The sequence below is a fragment of the Pseudochaenichthys georgianus genome, chromosome 16 (assembly GCF_902827115.2).
Source record: "Pseudochaenichthys georgianus chromosome 16, fPseGeo1.2, whole genome shotgun sequence".
In the NCBI taxonomy this organism is placed as follows: Eukaryota; Metazoa; Chordata; class Actinopteri; order Perciformes; family Channichthyidae; genus Pseudochaenichthys; species Pseudochaenichthys georgianus.
The window spans coordinates 28,932,601-28,954,832 of NC_047518.2; the positions used below are offsets into that span (position 1 = coordinate 28,932,601).

Below are 22,232 nucleotides of genomic sequence, written 5' to 3' on the forward strand. Positions count from 1 at the left end.
TTCTTAGTCACTTTACACATGGTGTCCAGACAATTTTTTTTAATTTAGCTACATGTTTAAAAAAATCAGATGAGTTGTATTTCATGTGTCTACATTTTGACCGATGAGCTCCACACTTGACCCTAAGGCATTGACTGTAGATCATGCTGTATATTTGCCCTAAGGTAACTTTTATGGGTGGCCTTATGTCTGCCTGACTACTTATTTTCCCCATTACAGTTAAACAGCATGAGGAGAACAAAGCATGTGTCAGATAACCACACCAGAGACCACAGCTTGTAGCATTAAGCCTTAAGGTATGCCGTTTATTGATGTTTTTACTCGTAACTTGTTTTCATATTATGGTTATAACGTGCATATCTCCATGGCTGGATTATGAGACAGTGGGCCACTAGGGAGATTGTCTATCTGACAGAAAAAAGGCCCAACCACCTTTCCTGTGAGCAAGACACATTGCATTTTTGTGTCAATTTTGGGTTTTCGTAGTCATGTTTTCTCTGTATTCTCTTGGTAGTTGTTATTGTCTTATTTTAGTTCAAATCCTTTTGTTCACCATCTTCTTTTTCATTTGCTTTGTAGATATTTAAAAACCTAGAAGTTATGACCACATTAATGCCTCAGTACCTATAATATTATATATTTTCTAAATTGAGATATTTGGCAGAATGAGTACTTTTCCCTTTTTTCCCTTACAATACATTTTGATGCTAATACTTTCTAATGGTAATATCAGTATGTATAAAGGCTAATACTTTTACTTCAGTAATATTTATGAATTTTCCTTGTAACAGATGTATTTCTACACTGTGGCAATTATAGTTTTACAATGGTAAAATCTGAGTAGTTTGTCCACCAGTTTGATAGAGAAATGTACATGTATTTTCAATAATAATGATTTTATATAACCTATATGGACATTATATAACCTATATGGACCTCTGAGGGTTTAGTTTATTTATTAGTTTAGTTTATTTATTTATTTCGAGCGTGTAAAACCAAAGAAAATACAAATGAAACGAAAGATGATACAGACATGATACAGTACTATACAAATGAATGCAATAACAAAACGAAATGTTTAATTAATAATTGAATAATCTGTAGTGTCATTGTCTGATATCAATAAACAACAAAACTTTAGCTAATTAAACGTCCGAAAAGGGGTCGGAAGAAAATTACACTTATTTAATCTGACCCCTTCTCCCTTTTTAATTTTTTCTTTTCTTTTTCTTTTTACATCTTAATATATGTTAACATACAATATCAATGTATACTTTAACCTTGAATAATTTATATAATCATTCATATAATATATACAGGCAAGTTAGGAGAATGGTCTCTATATATCTATATATATACATACATATATACATACACAAATTCATACAAACACAAATTCATAAATAGAATACAAAACAAGAATATAAACAGTTATGGTTTAGCAGTTTCATCCCTGTACCTTGTGAGAATTGTGTCTTTATACCTCTTTTTGAATAGTTTGATGTTTGGACATCCCTTTAGCTCCTCACTCAAATTGTTCTAGATCTTCACCCCACAAACAGAAACACAAACACTTCTCTTTGTTGTGCGCACCCTAACATTAGTGAATATAAATGAACCACGTAAATAATAATTCCCTTGTCTTTCATTGAACAATATATGAATATTCCCAGGTAATTGAACGTTTTTTGCCTTAAACATGATTTGTGCAATTTGGAATTCAACAAGATCTGACAGTTTTAATAATTTTAAGGTGACTTTGTTTCTGGTTAAATAGCACCATCTTGTGGTCATGCCGGGTACCTGAATGTCTGAGCCGTCACTCCCATGAACCACTCCCACACTACGTAGCCTTTCAGCGGATCTGGGTTTTTTGTGAGGCAGAAAAAAACACGTAGCCATCCCAATACGCGTGTAAACGGAGTGATATTGACTTTTTGGATGACAGCCAAATGAATAATGAACATAGCTGCTGTTGAAGACTGATCGGCAGTAGAGAGTCAAACTTTTGATGGAGTTTATGTTGTTGATGCAGTCCAAACACAATTTACAGAGGCACTGAGGGGGATCGGAATTTACCGGTGACAAGTCTGGGAGGAGAAAAAAAAGAAAAAGGATCTACACGTTACATGGAGTTTTAAAAAGCCTACTTAATTTGAATCACATTTGCAACTCTGAAGCCTTGAGTCGATGAAAAGTGCTTTAACAAAGGGACAACAACTTTTCCCCTTTTAGCTTCAACTTTGAGGAAACAACTCCAAACATGGCGAAAAAGTATGATTTGCTTTACAAATTGTTACTCATCGGGGACAGCGGAGTGGGGAAAACATGTCTGATCATCCGTTTTGCTGAGGACAATTTCAACTCCACTTACATTTCCACCATCGGTACGTTGTCTCGGTTTAATGTTTACCATGTAATCAACGACATATCTCTACCAGCATATGATTGGCCTGTCTGAAACTTAGGACATGAGGAAAACAAATATTTGCTGTGTGCTGGCATTTAATTATTCCTCTATGTCTGTACAACTGGTTTCCCAGACTGCTTTCATGTCTCAACAAGTCCATGCTCTCTCATGACTAATTCTTTTTCCATTCTGTCTCTTATCTTTTTCTGTCTTTAGTCTCTTAGTGAATGTTTTGCTCTCGCTGAGTGTGTGTGCTGACTCTTCCCTGACCCTCTCCCCCATCTCTCCCTCAGATCTGATTCCTCTCTCTTGGCTCTCAGAGGGTCGACCCACCCTCATTCCTATCTTTTATACCATCTCGCCATTCCCAGAAGAATGGTTGGCTTTCTGGCATGACTTTTTTTTCTTACAAGACAACCCCCTCCTCTGCCCCTCACTGTCTGTCTGTCTGTCTGTCTGTCTGTCTGTCTGATTGACAGCTTGTCCATGCAGCAGAACATAATACATAACTCAAACTCAGTGTGTGATGCAGGGCTGGCTTTTCTATAAGACTGTTTTGTGGATGGAGGTCAAAATCAAAATGTGAATACCATAAATGAGTATCCACCCATGCATAAGTGACGTGTGTGTGTGTGTGTGTGTGTGTGTGTGTGTGTGTGTGTGTGTGTGTGTGTGTGTGTGTGTGTGTGTGTGTGTGTGTGTGTGTGTGTGTGTGTGTGTGTGTGTGTGTGTGTGTGTGTGTGTGTGTGTGTGTGTGTGTGTGTGTGTGTGTGTGTGTGTGTGTGTGAGTGAGTGAGTGAGTGAGGGTGTGTGAGTGAGTGAGTGAGTGAGTGAGTGAGTGAGTGAGTGAGTGAGTGAGTGAGTGAGTGAGTGAGTGAGTGAGTGAGTGAGTGAGTGAGTGAGTGAGTGAGTGAGTGAGTGAGTGAGTTGTTTAAATCATTATCTATCCATCCATTCTCCTCTCTTCTCTTCCTAGGTATCGACTTTAAAGTAAAAACCATTGAAGTGGAAGGAAAGAAAGTTAAACTACAAGTCTGGTAAGAGATGACAGTTGGTTGCGTGTCTAAAGATTCTTAGTTTTTTGTGCAACTGTCTTTTTATTTAACGTTTCTAGCACAATGTGCATGCATCAGTGCACATTGTTCTTACTCTGCCTGTGTGTGCTCTTTGCAGGGACACAGCAGGGCAGGAGAGGTTCAAGACCATTACCACAGCCTACTACAGAGGAGCCATGGTGAGCACAGGATGCCAGCGGAACAAGCAGACTGGATAATCATGGCTGACATCACTGTCGCTTTGTGCCCGCTCTGTACCTTTAACTGACTCCTTAAATCCTCTCTCTCAGGGCATCGTTCTGGTGTACGACATCACAGACGAGAAGTCCTTCGAAAACATCCAGAACTGGATGAAAAGCATCACAGAAGTGAGGATCTTTCCAAACAGTTGTTCAAAGTTATTAGGAAATAGTGTAAAAAAAGGTTGCTTAGTCAGTTGTTTGTATAAGTCATTAGTATGAGCAATGTACATAACAGGGGATTTTAAAGGGTCAGTTCACCTAAATCATACTTAAAGCGTATTTTGCTTTTACCCCGGGTTGTCACTTACTTTCCTCTAAGAATGAGAGCTGCAATTAAATACCTTTTTTCACCAATTCATATTTTTATCTCATTATTTGTCTTGACCTATTTATGAATTTGTTATAAAATGTCAGATTTTTTTTAAAGCAGACAAAACCCAAATATGTTACGTTTATCAGTGTGTGTGACTCGTGGCTTTTGATTTTATTCAAAATACCTAACTGTGTGCAAAAATATTTGTACAATGTGGCAATTAGGGGCAATATTTTAGAATGTAGATAAAATGTGGACACTTTACAAGGCCAGATAGTACCAGGCAAACTAACCCTCTTTTCTGGAATGGCTTCAGAGAAACTGCTGTCTGGTCGTTTATTGCAGACTTCATGCAAAGATGTCTGCTCCCGACACTCCGCTATGCAAAACTTATTGTCGACAAGAACTGAACATAATCAATTAACTGCTTTCCCTCTTTCCCAGAATGCATCAGCCGGGGTCAGTCGAATGTTACTAGGCAATAAGTGTGACATTGAAGCGAAGCGGAAAGTTTCCAGGGAGACGGGAGAAAAGGTGAGATGACCCAACATAAACTTGACTATTCCCTCTGTACTGTATCTGTTGTCGTACCTGTTACAATAAAGTTTAATAATTGTATCAGAGCGATTTATTGCCTCTTTCTATCTTTTAAACATATGAGGCAGTTATTGTTTGAGAAAGGGATTGAGTGTATCAGACTTCTCAATTACTTTAGATAAGAAGCAATAAGTGATTATTGGCCATATCCTGACCTACTGTTATCTTGTCTATTGTTGGCAGTTGGCAAAAGATCATGGCATCAGGTTCTTCGAGACAAGTGCAAAGTCCAGCATCAATGTGGACGAGGTGAGCCGCAACGTAACCAATGACTAACAAAACACTGTCTCCATGCCTCATTAAACTTAGCTCATGAGCTGTTATGTATCATGTGTTTACATTCTACAACCGCTGAACACTTTCTTTCTATGTTTGCTTTAGTCTTTTCTCGCATTGGCACTCGACATACTACAGAAATCCAGCAAGAAACAAGTAAGTTGTACTAGAGAAAACCAAGCTGAAGCATTGGCTCCTCCCTCAAAATACTGTAGGACTTTATGTTTTACATGTCTGTAATTTCCTCTCTTTGTCTGTATTTCCTTCTCTGACAGGGCCCCACAGGCCGAGAGGTGAAAATCACGAGCAATACAGAGAAAAAAGCCTCCAAATGTGTTATTCTCTAGATATAACGCTGCCCAGCACACGTAAGATTACGCCATACAAATGTAAGAGCACATCAGTATTACTGGGGAGGAATAAAGCAGGTTTTACGTCTCCATCTAGTGGGCTCACTTATGAAATACAATCAGCTGCTAAATGTTAAAACACCCAAAACCAAGAAATTGTGGATTTCTTTCCTGAGTGGCAATTTTAAAAACGTGGTTTTGTTTGTATTTCGCATTGAACATATCTTCTTCCACTGATACTGCGGTAGTGTTATTGTATCATGTATTGTATTATAGTATCATCAAAATGTTGCAAAGAAAGGGTCCTAGATGACTTTAAAGATATCTGACTCAACATTTCACCAAGCAATTTTCACTATGTTTAACAGAGCTATACATTTCTATTTCCACCTTGTATTTCTCTGGCTTCTCATGACATTATTATAAACAGCACCGCTTACTGTCTTTTAAGAACTTTAGCTGTGTTTTTTAAAACGGGCTAGATCTGTAAAACAAAAAGGATACTATATTTTAGGGGCTTAGTGGAAAAGGTTTGGAAAGTGGTTTTATTTGCAGAAATGTCACTGTAGGCTTCTGATCTGAGACTCATACATTCTGTTGGATTATTTAAATACTTAACAGAAAAACATATTTCTTTTGTCAGATCCCTTTTGTATTTCAAGGATTTGTATAGTATTATATCAGGAACACGGACAAGTTGGCATCACATTCTTGCAGATATGGGGAAATAGTGGACCAAAAATATATTGAGTTATATACTGAACATGAATAAATGTTACAAAGCATTTATATTTGTTATTTTGTTGATGTTGTGCCAAACAAATTGATTACATGTTTCAATATTTAATTTGATCATGAGAATCTACAGTAGATATAACAATCCTCCCAGGGTCTTTAATGTGGAGCTTTTTGGGTGACATCCTAAGAGAAGTTGATGAATGCATGAGGTTTAATCGGAAACAAGCACGGGTGGTAAACAAGCTTTGTTTTAACAAATGAATGGATTGAGAATGTGGATGATAGGAACAGAGATAAGTGCAATATGAGAAGATGAGTGGAGAGATGAAACAATGATGGATAAAGCAAGTGGACAGGATGTGAGGGAAGCAACGGCATTCACATGCCCTTCACTTCTAATTGATTTAGTGGGTCTTGCCTTTTATCTGAAGTGCCTGGTTAATCTCTAAAACTAACACACATTAGCCACATCTGACAAGACAGTCTCCCTGTTCAAGCAATTTCAGATAATACTAAATGACTCTGACTAATGCTGCTCATCTGATCCGGACAGACATACTGGATTTCCTGTATCTGCCTTTTATACTGCCTTGAAGTCCATCTTTTTTAAAAAAAAAAGAGGAAAAAAAGGGGGCGGTGGTGGCGAAGTCGATAGGGACTTGTCTTGGCAACTGGAAGGTCACCAGTTCAAGTCCCGGCAAGACCAAGTGCTACCGAGGTGTCCCTGAGCAAGGCACCGTTCCCCACACTGCTCCCCGGGCACCGTTCAAAATGGCAGCACACTGCTCCTATCATTAGGATGGGTCAAATGCAGAGAAACAATTTCCCCACGAGGGATTAATAAAAGTCCATCTCTCTATACATTTCTTTCACATTCAGTGTCTTTTAAGACCTGCCACACAACTTTGTATGTACGTTCCCAGACCTGCTACTTGATAAATAAAAAATGCTTAACATGAACAGAATGAGTGTGTTGTAGTTTGTCTGTCGGTAAGTATACCGAGGATTCCTGGAAGGATAGATATCCAAGAAAGTGGCATTGGTTGATGTATTATTTGAAGATCATTGCTATGGTGTGTTTTAGAAATGTATACTTGTTATATTAAGGCTGTTTAGCACTCAGGTTATTTTAATTTGTATGCTATCTCTTTATAATGTAATCAACAAAAGTAAACATGCAAAGAGAATCAGAAAGCTAACATTAGGTAGGCAAGAAAAACCAAGCAAAGATAATAAATTAATGTATTGAGAGTTCATTTGTATATTATGCATGTTTTTCTTTTTAAAACGTTGTTTGAAATAACTGCACTTCTAGTTATTTAGTTATAGTAGAAGAAGAAATCCTAAACAACAACATCACAACGAAACAGGGTAATAATAGAAGAGTAAACCATAGGCTTTTTTGATACAAGTGTTCGAAGGTCTATTTCAGAATCTACCTTTAAATCCAGATGCCGAGTATATACACATATCACTCTTACTGGAATGTGTTAACATAGGCCTATAAATATCAGCAGCCAAATGTGGTTTCCTACAACAACAAAAGAAGGGGCCCACATTGCACAGAACCTTTTTTTAGATTTAGATTTTTAGATAATTTAAGTGTGTGTTTGATTGCGGATTCCAGTAACAGGGCAGAAAGTGACTTTGTGTTTCAAGGACACTTAAGGGAAGTCCTGTCTGTGGACCTGCATGGTGGATACCAAAACTAGACCAGGCACCTGTAATATACTCGTTTTTGTAGGACCCACCCTTTTTATTCTTTTTAACCACTGTCCTGCCAATAGCATCTGTCAGTGAGTCCCCATCCCCCTTATTGCAGCAGCAGGAGGCTGTCGCTAGGCAACTGCCCCTCCTTCCCAGCATCAGCACCACAACGCTGCCTGCCGCATCTTCAGGCTCCTGCACGTCCGCTGCGTGCCTTGTCATCACGCTGGGCAGGTTTCGGTTTGCAAACACGATACATCTCGTTCCCAGAGCTGTGGCGAGGAGCACAGGAGGACAGGGCTGCAGAGGGAGGGGCGAGATACAAGAAGAAGAATTAGAAAACACACTCGGGTGGATTTAAAGATGGTATCCCGGACAGGCTATGTTGTTATGTGACGTCTGGTGGTGGGAGGCAGTGAGGTAAACGTCCGGGAGGCACACTCACAAACACACGGGCTTAACGGGATGCCCGCGTGACTGCAGGGAGGGAAGAGGCGGTGGAGGAGGAGAGGGGGGGGGGTCTAGGTGCTTGTGTGGACCACCGCAAAAACCCCGAGGTGGAGTTGTCAAAGATAGAAAGCTGTGAGGAAAGAACAATTCCTGCATTGGCTGCTATTTTTGGTGCAGTTTGAAAATCGATGGAGGATATTTATTTCCTGTTCACGTCGAGGTAATTAGTCTCGCTTTCCCCGAACGAACCGATGTGATCGTGGGGCTTTTATCTCCACGCCGTCTTCTTCTTTTTGCCGTGACAGGATGAGGACCAAACACAGGGTCGCACATGTTCGGATGTTGCTCCTCCCGGTGATCGGCCACACGGACTCACCGGCTCCTGACATCTCTGAATGCTGGGGGAGAAACGAGTGATCAGCTGCTCTCTTTGGGACACTTTAAAATCTGCGGCCTGCTGCTTGGGTATCCAGTTACCGCAATGCCACTGACGAGAGGTGGAAGAGGTGGAAGGCAGAATATGTATAATAGGGAGCATCAACAATCATAAAACAATTATATTTAGGTTGCCAAAAAACTAGCTTGTGATTGTGTTTTGATCATAGAATGATATGAGTGGACTATTTAGGCTATAGTGGCATTTGATCTGTATGGGCTAAAAGAGACATTGTATTGACTGAGGCTTATCATGGCTGAACATGAGGTTAGTGTGGTGGCTGTGAGTGTGTAGTGGCTGCTCAATTCTCAACTTTCTGCTGACAAAGTTCTTGGACTCACTCACTGGACTATAGCGTGCACCATGGGGGGGCATTGCGCAGAACCCATGGTACCTGCCAGTAGAGAGCTTGGTGCATAATTGTGACGAAGTGGAGCTCTGAAGCCAGGATTTATGCCTCTCGCCTGCACTTCTTCCCACACAGCTGAATTTGGATTTCTAAACTCAGAGTAAACCTCTCCCAGCCTCCTCCACACACAGTCACACACAAACAAACACACACACACACACACACACACACACACACACACACACACACACACACACACACACACACACACACACACACACACACACACACACACACACACACACACACACACACACACACACACACACACACACACACACACACACACACATCGAAGAGCCTGACATGCCTTCACCGTCGGACTCCAGCAGTGTGGCTTCGGCCTCGGGGTCTCGAGGTTGGTCAGACAGCCGCAGGGGCATGTCGGGCCAGGGGCCTGGGGGGGCCCGGCTGCTCCTCTACCTGGGGCTGTGCCACCTGGGCCTCGGGGCCATGGTCCTGGCCTTCTCCTTCACCAGCATGGCCTTCACCTCCTCAGCCCGTGTGAGGCAGTCTTGTCCATTTTGGGCTGGCTTCTTTGTAAGTGTGAAACTCAGTGAAAACATACAGTATTGAGAGTATACCAGAAAAGACACTGAAGGCTGTGTTTTCTAATTGTCTGCAGGTGGTGGCATCAGGAATAGTTGGAATAATCTCATGGAGGAGACCTCTGACGCTGGTGGTATGTATAGTTCTGATTAAAGTAGCATCCAAGTCTGTTAGCTTTTGGTGAAAAACAAATGCCATGGAGGAATGCTGGATTTACAGGTTGAAGAAGATAAAAAGGGGCTCAGAAAACCACAGATGTGTCCACTAGGTGATGGCACTGATTACACATTTGACTACAAATATGCACCACTATAATATCAACTCAAGTGAAGGCTTGAGAAAAACATCTCTCCACCAGAAGCTGTGTGCGATCAATCATATCAGATCTTCTTCAGCAGATGAGGTTGTCATGGAATTGTACATCCTCAAGTTTTCATATATTATTAACATGTTAATTACCTCTCTTCCATGTTAGCTTACATTTAAAAGCTGTCATTCAAGCTGTAATGACAGTGGAAAAAAACGTATATACGGTAGTCCCTGCATTTTACAAGTATTGTTGTAACGTGTTTGTATATCTTTACAAAAAAAACCAATACTATTTGATTGTCGGCTTATTTGATTGCATATTCATACATTCAGTAAAACAATACAAACTAAGAAATCTACAGAAAATGTGGGAGTGGTTGATCTTGCCATGACATGAAGGGCATAAAGTTTCCATCCAAATTAAAATCCAGGTAACTTCACTACCTCCTCCAAGGCTGAATGTATGTTTATTAGTGAAATCACCTGTCATACAGAAGAATAAAACCCTGCACACTCTCTTCCCTCCATCACATGTGTGTTGTGATCCTCCTCCTCATCAGAACGTGTCTCTGTTCCCCCACAGGTGTCACTGTTCATGCTGCTGTCTGCAGTGTGTGTGATCCTCAGTCTGGCCGGCTCCATGCTCTCCTGTCAGAACGCACAGATGGTCAAGTCCATGCTCACCTGCCAGGTACAGAACATTATTCAAGTGTTGTTTTCTGCCTCCTGCTGAAATGCCCTTAAAAGCCAGATGCACGGGGAACGTGTCAGGAATAATTTTGAATATGTATTTAGTTTTCAGTGTTTCACACCAATCCTCTGTTTGTGTAGGTGGAGAATGGTCTGTGTGTGTGTTGCGCGCCCACTCAGTCCTGCTCCATCACAGAGGAGGAGACCCTGGTCCTGTACCTGAACGCTGACTGTCACTCAGTCAGACATCAGCTAAAGGTAAGTCATTTCTTTCTATGCAAGAGTCACCCAACTATTAAAAGATTGTCGTTCAAGTTTGTCTTAAATAGTTCTCAACAGGTTTTATTGTTGTAATGATTCCTCATGTGCAAACTGCCCATTAAAATATATCCTGTGTTGAAGGACAAAGATCTTGTTTTGTGCACAGATGTATTCAAAAGTCTATCTGAAACTAAGTAAAGCCATTAGGGTTAAACACGTTTACTTGTTTCTTAGATTATAGATAGATCTAAACATTGTAGCTGTTTATAATAACATTATAAAGATATGTTGCATATTGGATTTTTTACAAAGGCTTATTTGAGACCCTTTCCCCTTGTTAGTCACTGCTTATAAAGGTCATAACATCAAGTGAACATCTCCCTGAGTTTCAGTGTATTAGTACCAATTACATCTTTTTGTGACTATCTTTCCACTGCAGCTCCACTGCCCTATACAATGTGTGTATAGGGCATGGGAAACTGACTATTGTTTTAAAACAGACTTGGAAAATGGTGAATCTGTCATATTAACATGACATATTCCCACTATAAAATGCCATTACATTGTGAGATTGTAATCTTCTGAATGCATATTTCTCCAAAGGACCTTTTGTTCAGTGCATGCGGTCTCAGCATTCTCTCCACCATCATCTGCACTCTGTCCACTGTGACCTGCAGTATCCACATATTCTCTCTGGATCTCGTGCACCTGGTGAGTACAGACACAGCACATTTTACATTTACCAGGCTGGCTTTTCCCCCCCACAAATGACAAGCACTCAGCAATAAACTACACAGCTGCACATTGAAGGACAGACTTGTACTGTAGCATTATTGAAGCTCATCACATTTATCTGCTATGTGTTTTCCTTCTTTCCCTGCCTAGCTGGCCCCACATCGCTCCCGTTCAGTCAACCCAGAATGCACCACTCCTCAGGATGCCTTCCTGACCAACATCATGGACTTTGAGGAGTTTGTCCCACCCATCCCTCCGCCCCCCTACTATCCTCCGGAGTACACCTGCAGCTCTGAAACAGACGCTCAGAGGTACTACCTTCAAAAAATGTATAATACTTCAACATTACTAATGCACAGTGTGTCAAACAGTCGTACAAAGTATTCAAATAATTGAATCTTAAAATGTTGTTATGGTTTCAAGGTTAGGAAATTGCCTGAATTTAATTATAGTCCCTAAAGAATGCTTGGTGTTTAATATGACCACAAATCTATCAATGTTTAAAATAAAAGAATTGCGTATTTATATTTGTTCGTTGTCTCCTGGCATCTTAAACCAGACATCGAGCAATGGGAGCTAGCTAAGCATTAAATAAATTAAACATATAATCAATTATAATATAAACAGCTGGTAAAATATATATATATGGGTATAAATTCATTCTTTAGTCTTTTTTGGAAATATTTCAGTTTAAACGTGCTGAAAAAATGCTTGAATTGAAAACTTAAAAAATGTAAGAACCATTTAATAGTCACGCAAACTATGATCCTTTGTTTACATTGACCACATTGAATGTGCACAATAATGATTGTTTGACATTTTTTAATTAACGCCCAGCATCACATATAATGGCTCCAGGGAGAGCCCCGCTCCTCTCTACCCCACGGACTGCCCCCCTCCTTATGAACTTGTGATGGGACAAAGAGCTGCAAGCCAGGTGAGTTTGTGTGTGTGCGTATGTGCATGTTTGTGTTTAATTCAATGCTGATCCTTGTTTATTTTAATTATCAAGGCAACAGTGTTTGACCCCCAGGGCACTGAGCTGTCTGGAGAGAGAGGAACTTCTACTGCCTTCAGTGGAGAAGGTGAGAAGATGTTCAGTCCTAAAGGTTGTAAATGTGCTGAAGGGACATTTGGAGATATTCAAATATATCTGTTATTCAAAGTGTGATACTGAAAATCCTGAAACAGAGTAGCACATTTAAAATGTATGTCAATAATGTAATTCAGTTATCACATACCGTTTTTTAAAGAGGTAAACCAAAAAAAGGGATGCTTAATATAATCAAATAAAATAAGTACCTTTGTTTATTAGTGTCCATGGATAGTGGATCTCTGTTGATGTCAGAGATTGTGGACATCCCTGATGACTCCTCGCCCTCTGAGGACTCCTGTCTGATGGAGGTTGGGCTGCGGACCCGCAGGGAGAGGGGCCACAGGAACGTGAGTGAGGGGGGAGACGTAGGAGACAGCGGGGAGTACATCAGCTTCCGCGGTCCCCCGTCTCAGACGCCAGAGAGTCCTTTGGCAGGAGGACAGAGAGCCAGACTTTTCACCAGAGGGGAGAGGTCCAACTCCTGCTCTTCCCCCAGCACAGCAACCCCTACATACAGGTGAGCACCAACACAAATGTATGTATTAATATGAGAAAAAAAACGGTCAAATTAATTTTGTATAGCACCTTTCATAAAAGAAATGCCGCACAAAGAGCTCTACAAAAAGGGAAATTAGACAGAATGAACATAAAATTGCTATATTTGTCCTTTAATAACAAAACAAACATCTAAAATATTACATTGGAAATATAACACACTATAAAAATACTTGAAATAAATTAATAAATTGAATACATAGAATGAATAACAAAAGATGGAAAATAAAACTTGAGTTAAAAAACATTTAAATCAATATCCATAATTTCAGCTTGCACATATAGAATAAGCACTAATATTGTAAGAGCTCTACAGTTCAGGGCGGTGGTGGCGAAGTCCATAGGGACTTGGCTTGGCAACTGGAAGGTCACCAGTTCAAGTCCCGGAAAGACCAAGTGCTACCGAGGTGTCCCTGAGCAAGGCACTGCTCCCCGGGCGCCGTACATAATGGCAGCCCACTGCTCCTAACACTAGGATGGGTCAAATGCAGAGAAACCGTTTCGTTACATGGTACCTGAACTGTGTAATGACAATAAGTTGAATCTATCTATCTATCTATCTATTTGTAATGCCCTCCTCTGTCCTGCAGGTCTCCATTATTGCGTCGCCAGGCAGTGATAGCTAGAAGCTGTTCCCAGCTTGAGGCCATCGGGAAAGCCAGCTCTCCACAGCGATCCTCCATCCCAGAGTTTCGAGGTCGGCCCTCCACTCCCTTAAGCCAAGGAGCTACCCCAACCTCCTCTGCTCCCCCCATTTCATCCTCAGCCACATGTGAGCAGAGTGCTGGTGATGGGCCACCACTCACAGGTCCATTGTACCTTCGACGAAAGGCCGGGAAGAATGAGAAGAGTGGGGAGCGGGTAAGAAGGGATAGTGAAGGGCTCCTTCGTCTGGTGAGGTCACACAGTGAACCGGGCCTCAGCTCCTCCACTGACACAGGTAAGTCAGACACGAACAAGAGTACATCTCCTAAATACCATTTTGTTGTCTATAACCTGTCCTTGTATCTTCTCTTTTCTAGTTGACTTTGGCTCTGGATGCAGCAAAGTATCTATAGACACAGGTAAGAGCTTAGCAATAACATCCTGCGGTAAGATCTGTTTGTTGAATGTCATCACTGTGTCTCTCTTTCAATCTCTCGTTTCACATTTAGCTGGCAGAAAAGCCGAAAAGGAAACACTTCTAAATTGTCTAAACGACAAATATGCACTTAATGGCTTTCATTTATCAAACCCTCTTAGAAACTAGTGCAGATTCTACACTGATCTGTCACTGGCCGCATGTGATTTATTAATATATCTCACAAGATCTAAATAAGCAGTGATTTAATTTCAGATTGATGAATTTGATTCTGCTGCGGAAACAATAATGAGCCTCACCAGTTCCTCATGTACATGTTTTTATCAATTGAAGCATTCTGATTTATGAATGTTATGCTTCTTTTTGTATGAATAGCCTAACATATGAATAGATCAGGGAACATGTGTTGGTTCTTGTGTACGATGTTGACAACTTTATGTCAGAAAGGTAGTCCTATTTTGCAGTTTATTTAGTATTTGTTATTTATTTCAGGCTTGTTTGGTTAGTCCTTCTGGCTTTATCCCTCCCCAAAGTTAAATGTAGCCGTTTTTACCTGGCAATAGAAATAGTAAATGTGCAAACTGACTCCTGATGAGGGTCCAAATCTCTCTCTTTGTATCTGACTCTGATAGGTCCACCCTCTGAGGCATGCCTTCTTCCCCGCACCTCTTTGACTCCTGCTGAAGCTCTGCCAAGGAAAGGTAGCATGAAATCTGCAGCCACAGGGGGGTCGATCCCCGCCAAACCTCCCCCCACCTCACCACTGCGTTTACCTAAAGACTGCCACCGTTCCCTAGGAGACCTCAAGGTTAGTTCGAAAAAAGATGATTTGGAAGCAAAAAAAAGTGCAATAGTTGTTCATCACATGGAAGTCTGAGCTGTTGTTGTCTTATTTATATCCTTCCCTTTTTTAACTTATCCTTCAGGTGACTCGGGGTCTGGTGGCTCGCTTCCTGCAGCGCTCCAAACGCAACATATCGCCCTCCTCCGAGCATGCTGGGAGCACAGGGCAGGGGCCTAAGAGACGGAGTGGAGTTGAGGGCGCTGCCAACAACCACCTGCAACTGGAACAAGTGTGACAGCATCTCTGATTTGGCATATTTATGTTCCCGTCTCCAGCTCATTACATCAGAAAGTTCATTGTTTCTGCGAGTTAAGCCCTCTGCACTTTGCATTAAATATGTATTCATCTCCAGGTGTTGCTGACCCCTTGGAGCACCAGAGGAGGACACCCCAATCATCACTCACATCACCCTCATCGCCGTGGACACCACCATTCCCATAGTGACAGTCGACACAACCGGCATCACGGCAGTCGGGCGCCAGAGGGAATCCACCTGCGCAGCTGTGGAGATTTAAGCTCCTCGTCCACTGCGTCACTATGTCGACTCGTGACACCTCATCCACCGCATGGGTCATCGGGAGCCCTCTACTCAGAGTCTGCACTGTGAGCAGGGGGAAGGAGGGATGGAGGAGGAACATAGGACAGATATGAGTTGATAGGGTTGTTAGGAAGTTGGGAAGCAGGCTGATGAAAGGTCTGAGGCAGTTAAGTGGAAATATCTAGCTCTGGAAATGAGTGTTTACTTCTTTTCCTCTTTATCAACTCAGTTTGCTGAAGCCAACTGTCAAAATGGCCTTATTCAGTGGTGCTCTTTATCACTCTGAACGTCCAAAGCTCACACTATTTCACTTTTCAACATCAGTGAAAGAGTCACTAGATGCTGGGCAGTGGGTCCCTATTCGATCAGAATAAATCACACAGAGACAACAAGCATATGTTCTGCTGTATTCTCCACTTCCCCTCTCTGAAAACTGATCTGCAGACATATTTTTCCTCAAGACTGGATACAGAACTCGACTAGCATTCATGGTACAACAACCACTCACTCACATGTACATTCGGTGAACATTATTATGGGTTGCTATATCCTTCTGGCCCTTTTTACATTGCTAATCATCCACCAGGTGAAGTGATCATGGAAACACATATTTGTTGTCTTCCATTGATAAAAAAAAAGGATCTCAATAGACATATACTTAGCTGAGTATAAATGTTGCACATGAGGACACAGGAGCTCACATGGAAACATCTTAACCGAGTTGCTGATTTTGTCTTTTTATTTTTGCAATTCACACTCCACATTTTTCCACTTTCACACTGGCCTTCAAAAAGGCAGCCAGCATTTGTAACATTGACATTAATGCACGCCACAGACACATGCTAAGCGTTTGAAATGTATTCTCTGTTGGTGGCCCTTGGACACGGTGGTATGATTTGCATATGTGCATGTTTTGCTACAGTCCCCGAAATACAGCAGGAACCTTGTGCATTCAACCCTGACCGTCTGTGTAACTATGTAACACGTCCTCAGAATGTCTTTAACTGCATGTTTGACGATGCTTATATCTTTTTTTTCTCTCTTGCACCCAAGACTATGATAGTATTCATTTGAGATGTGTTTGTGTTATAGATAGCTGAAGGGGAAGGTCAGAGTCAAAGATGCGCAGTGCTCCCAAGGTTTTCTGTCAGATGGCTCAAAAAATGTCTCTGCAACCTAATTTGATGTTGATAAGGTTTGAAAATGATTCAAGAGCCCAGGCGTCTCTGTGACACTGGCTAAAGTAGGTGGATCCTGGAAGATAAAAGGAGTACATTGCACTGTCACTCTGATGACATGACGAGTCTCTTGCAATAAATGTACAGACTAATTTGTTTTAGGGTCGGGCTTTGCACTATGTGTTGGTACGGTTTCTCTTTGTGGATAGGTGGTAAATGAAAAAAACTTGGGCTGCTGAGAGTGAACATGTGTTTGTTTTGGCAGCTCTACATTTTGAAGTATATTAATATTTGTGTCAGATGGAGTTATTTCTTTTTTGGAAAGTATTTTTGGTGTGCTCACTAAGTGATGATAATGGCTCCATATCAGTAAAGGCACAGTTTAAAAACATTCATATGTATGTATCTAATTTAAAAAAAATTACACACTTACACTTAGCCTGCACACAGAAACAGGCACAACATACACACCCTTATTAAGACACTAAGTTGTATTTCTACCTCCTGTCTTGCAAAAAACCGTTATTTATTTGAATAAATGTATATATGTATGGCAGGCTTAACAGGATAGAGCCTTGAAACATGAATAATAAATGTATCTTAATATGACACCTATTCCAAGTTATGTATTTCAAAATATGAAATAAATTATAGACATTAAATTAAAAAAGAACTTATGTTGATGTTTTGTAAATCTTATACAACATTGTAGGGTTAATTTTTTATGGGTTCTTATTAGCGTTCCCCCCCCTTCTACTCTATCTGTACATCTATTATTAAAATATGCTCACCTCAAGCTTCACAAATCTCCCCACTCCACCTTGACTCCACCTCTTCTGTAATCCTATTGGTAAACCAGTGGAAAACCCCATCCTGGTTCGATTGCACTGGCCAATCAAAACGCTCAATGTCAAATGGAGCCTTCCAAAGTTCACGCCCACATGCACCATTCGAGTTCTCGCAATGGATGTTGGGCAATTTAGTTCTGGCGCTTTATATTAAAACGGACTGCAACGTGACAGCGAACTACAACCTGCACATCCTGGTCTGAGGAGACGTTCACCGTCTTCAGTTTGGAAGCAAGACGAAGAAACAGAAGATAAACTAATATAAGCGTTCGAGTACTTCACAATACGGGACAACAGGACAGTATCATCATTATGGTATGAAAAGGCATATGTTTGACTCCAAAAATATTTAATTTGGCAATTTATAGCTAGCTTTGTTCACAGGTTGGATGCATGAAAAGAATGTCAGCTAACGCTTCTTTTCATGATAGGGAAACCAACTTTAGCTAATAATAGTAATCCTGGCTCTTGTTTATGAGCTTAGTGGGCTAAGAGACCATGGAGCTAACCGCCGGCTTGATAGTTTTCTTCAACCGGAACAAGTTCAACGTTATGTTGTTATAATAAAAACCGGAACCGCTTGTTCACAGTGAAATGAATGAAGTAGAGGACATTTAGCAGGTTGGGAATGAGACGTCTGCGTAGCTTGGTCATTAATGCCCCTCAAATATTCCGCACAATGTGGGGCGAGGTCTCTCCGTTCAAATTAAAAACCACATCTGCTTTGCTGTGCACCTCGTCTATCCAGGGAGACAGCATTTGCAATGGGACGCACAGCAGCAAAAAGGCGTTGCTGTCGGACCCTCAGTTGTTTGAAGCCCAGTTTGACGAGCTGGTGACGGAGCTTTCAGAGAGGGACTTATCTGACCCGGCGCTGGCTGACGCACTCAGCAGGTTAAGAGAGGTGTGTATGGTGTCATGCTTTGTTTCCTCTGACAGGTGCATGAGTGGACTGCTATTTCATTTTGATCCTATCTGCCCCTGTTTTCCTCTTAGGTTTTGGTGTACAACTCCCCTGGAGGCAAGAGGAACCGAGGCCTGTCTGTGATTGGCTCACTGAGGGAGCTACTCCCGCCCACTGAGCTCACACAGGAGACCGTGCAGAGGGCCCTGGTTGTGGGATGGTGCATTGAGTTGGTAACTAGATGTTTTGTGTTTTTCTTACAATAAACCTTACATTTAAAAACGTAAAAAGTGCATTTAGGATGTGCACAAAAAAACCGAAATAAACTAAGATGCAATGAAAAACAGGACTTTACAACACTTACAAATGCATCAGAAGTAATTAACATAAAATAAGAAATATACAAAATACAGTCAGCCTTATGCTTTAAAGTTGAGCCTGTGTATTGTAGCCTTTATCTTGTCAAGTGTAAGTAAAAGAGGTCTGGCAAATGAAAACTGGTATAAGAAATGTGTAATAAAACACAGTGGTTCATTACACCTTTAAAACAATGAATTCACAATATCTTTAACCATGTTATTTGTTTAATACTTTATTCAGACCTGAGCTCCACATGATCAAGGTTACACAGTTGTGGGGGGGGTTGTAGGAAGGTAAAGCTGTTATGTGCTCCTAATGTGTCATCACAACAAGCACAGACTCAGACTGACTGCTGTGATGACACTTTGCCAGGGTGTTACGTTCTCTCGGTCATTAGGAAAGTGTTACGACTGTGTCTCTTTTGCTCGCAGCTTCAGGCCTTTTTCCTGGTGGCAGATGATATGATGGATGGATCTGTGACTCGGAGAGGACAACCCTGCTGGTACAAAAAGGTGAGGCTTTTTATTTTACAAAAAGATAGTACTCAAATGCCTTGTTTGTTGATGTGATTATTCATTTTCCACTATTAATGGTGTGCTCAGTATCTCAGGTGAATCATGTGTGTTTGTTTTGAAGAATGGGATTGGTCTGGAAGCCATCAATGATTCGTTTCTCTTGGAAGCGACGATCTACAGACTTCTGCGCAGACATTGCCGGGAGCAGCCCTACTACGTCCACTTACTGGAGCTATTTACTGAGGTACTTTACGTCCGGATTGATTAAACAGGCCTACACATTGACACATTGTTCTTACTGCATGTTACCGCTGTTTCAGACCTCTTTCCAGACCGAGCTCGGTCAAGCTCTGGACCTCATGACGGCCCCCCCTGGTCAGATTAACTTCAGCAGATTTACAATGGCAAGGTAGTGAAGAAAATCAGTAAATAAATGTTCAGAGAAGGATGTTTCTTCCAAAAGTAAATGTGAATATTTGATTCTGTTCTTGTCTTTCAGATACAAAGCTATTGTAAAATACAAGACGGCCTTTTACTCATTTTATCTCCCAGTAGCAGCTTCGATGTACATTGTGAGTTTGTTTCTTTACTTTTGTCGTGTGTACAAATGAAACAGAGTAGTATCAATCAAATATTTGTCTTAACTACTTCACCTTACTTTTTCAGGCAGGAATTGAGAGTGAGGAGGAACACAATAATGCCAAACACATCTTACTTGAGATGGGAGAGTTCTTTCAAATACAGGTAATTCCTTAAACACGTCATCCCTCTTTCCCGTCACGTATTGAATCATTTGCATCAGACTATTCAGTGTTGATAACCACCCTATGTGTATCATTTGCAGGATGACTACTTGGACTGTTACGGAGACCCTGCTGTGACCGGAAAGATTGGTACTGACATCCAGGATAATAAATGCAGCTGGCTGGTGGTGACGGCCCTGGAAATAATGACTGCTGAACAGAGAGCAGAGCTCGAGGTGGGACTTTAGATAACAACCCTCTGTTTTAACACTTTTATATATCCAAATAACTTGTATTCAAACTATGGTTAGATATAATTGCAGGGAATTTGTTGCCAGCCCATAAATTCAATTTTTAAAGTGTGGTATTTCACTATAATGTAGGCCTACCATGAATTCACTCGGTGGGTGTACTCCCTATTTCCATCACAAAATTATAAGAAGTATGCATAAATACTTAACATTTGGTTCGTATATGCAACAGATCAAATACAATGATATAATTACATCTCAGAACTGTACATTTAAATTCAATCAATTACTAGTCGACAGATTCTCAAATTCTCCTTTTGATTAAATGTTATTAACGCAAAATATACCACCATAAGAAAATTGGTCATTCTTCAAGTAAGTGTAGTAAAATGGTGTTTTAAAAGATAGAAATGCAGAACTGTGTGACTATATAAGTGTCCCTTCTTACAAATCTTTTAATACTCCCTATGTCTAATAAAATAAAAACAGGTCATAATACCTAATGTAACAATTCAAACAAACAGAATTGCTTCTCTGCAATAGATACAAATATTTATTGAAACGTACATAAAAACATGACTTATTGTAATAATGTGCTAGAACAGAGAAACTATGTTTTCTATGGTTCTGACCTCTGAACTCTTCCCTGTAGCATGTGGCCCCCGTTTAAAAAAAGTTCTATCTGAGTTGCTTTCTTGAAGATGATGTGCAAAACTTAAATCTGTCTTCCTCTCCTCTTGTAGGCATGTTACGCGCAACATGATGATGCCCGTGTGGAGCAGGTCAAAGCTCTGTACAACACCCTGCAAATGCCAGCTTTGTACCACAAATATGAGGAAGAGAGCTACCAGCGGCTACAGAAACTCATCGCGTGTCACGCTCAAAACCTTCCCCACTCAGTCTTCCTCAACTTTGCTAAGAAAATATACAAGAGGAACAAGTGAGAGGACAAACAGTGTCAGATGTATGAGCCTGGGCACATTTTGGGTTTGTCCATGACGCTCAGATTAACTCCTCACCATTATTAAAGAGGGTTCGTCAAGGACAAGGCTGACTCCGATCAGCATGACCCGAACAGCTCTTAAAAATCCTGCAGGCAGTTTCTTATCGTGGCGGCTGTTTGTAGATATCTGGTTGTGACTGTCATTAAACAGCCTGCCTCTTCTGGTCCATGCTACCTATTTATTGAACGCAATACATAATCAACAGTGTGTTGTTTTCTCCATTGAATAAACCTGTAGATTGAAGAATGTGAAATGATTGACATATGCTGTAGCATTTATAGAAGTGTGCACTGTTGAGTGCAGAGCAGGATAGAGAAACATATCAGAGTAGAAATAGTTGTAATTGTTTAAATACAGATGTATTTGTTGGTTAGGGACTACAAGTAACAGTACATTTATGACAGCAGATGCACTCTGTCAAAGGGCATCTTTCTAATTCCATATATTTTCATATTGCTGCTGTAAAATCTGTACTGAACTGAATGTGATATCTTTAAATAAATAATAATGTGAAGACTATATTTCTTTCTATTACATGTTTTTGATGATTGTAAAGCAAACAACTAAATTGTTTCAATCATATATATACAATACTTATATGAAATATATTGTTTTGATTATCTATTCAATGTTTCAGCCATTTATTTTACAAAAATGACAATGCTTATTTTTCCATGTATGATAGTAATTCAATAATGGGGTGAATATAGTGGGGATTTTTGACATTATTATTAGATTGATCAAGAATATAGTTGACACATTAATAGATGATTACAATCACGACTAGA

General features: G+C 40.6%; 3 protein-coding genes across 4 annotated transcripts; all 3 read left to right on the forward strand.

Annotated features, from left to right (window-relative positions):
* The first annotated feature begins 1,854 nt into the window (after window positions 1-1,854).
* Window positions 1,855-6,940, forward strand: rab13 (RAB13, member RAS oncogene family). The gene is made up of 8 exons (XM_034103135.2): window positions 1,855-2,387; window positions 3,387-3,447; window positions 3,584-3,644; window positions 3,756-3,833; window positions 4,465-4,554; window positions 4,801-4,866; window positions 4,999-5,049; window positions 5,169-6,940. The coding sequence occupies exons 1-8, from the start codon at window positions 2,264-2,266 to the stop codon at window positions 5,238-5,240; spliced, it is 603 nt and encodes a 200-aa protein (XP_033959026.1). The 5' UTR covers window positions 1,855-2,263; the 3' UTR covers window positions 5,241-6,940.
* A 2,279-nt stretch (window positions 6,941-9,219) lies between these two features.
* Window positions 9,220-17,118, forward strand: fam189b (family with sequence similarity 189 member B). Its single transcript, XM_034101748.2, has 14 exons — window positions 9,220-9,523; window positions 9,609-9,665; window positions 10,425-10,532; window positions 10,673-10,789; window positions 11,396-11,503; window positions 11,678-11,838; window positions 12,365-12,464; window positions 12,540-12,612; window positions 12,843-13,140; window positions 13,769-14,118; window positions 14,201-14,242; window positions 14,892-15,067; window positions 15,186-15,332; window positions 15,456-17,118. Exons 1-14 carry the CDS (start codon window positions 9,290-9,292, stop codon window positions 15,708-15,710), a joined length of 2,226 nt encoding a protein of 741 aa, XP_033957639.1. The 5' UTR covers window positions 9,220-9,289; the 3' UTR covers window positions 15,711-17,118.
* A 709-nt stretch (window positions 17,119-17,827) lies between these two features.
* fdps (farnesyl diphosphate synthase (farnesyl pyrophosphate synthetase, dimethylallyltranstransferase, geranyltranstransferase)) lies at window positions 17,828-21,963 on the forward strand. 2 transcript variants are annotated; one of them, XM_034102441.2, is made up of 10 exons: window positions 17,828-17,982; window positions 18,416-18,571; window positions 18,664-18,804; window positions 19,363-19,443; window positions 19,568-19,690; window positions 19,767-19,855; window positions 19,946-20,018; window positions 20,113-20,190; window positions 20,291-20,425; window positions 21,184-21,963. In XM_034102441.2, the coding sequence occupies exons 1-10, from the start codon at window positions 17,980-17,982 to the stop codon at window positions 21,382-21,384; spliced, it is 1,080 nt and encodes a 359-aa protein (XP_033958332.1). In that variant the 5' UTR covers window positions 17,828-17,979; the 3' UTR covers window positions 21,385-21,963. The 2 variants fall into 2 exon arrangements, with proteins under 2 accessions (XP_033958332.1, XP_033958331.1); XM_034102440.2 differs by lacking the exon at window positions 17,828-17,982 and having other exon boundaries at window positions 18,030-18,571.
* The last annotated feature ends 269 nt before the right edge of the window (window positions 21,964-22,232 follow it).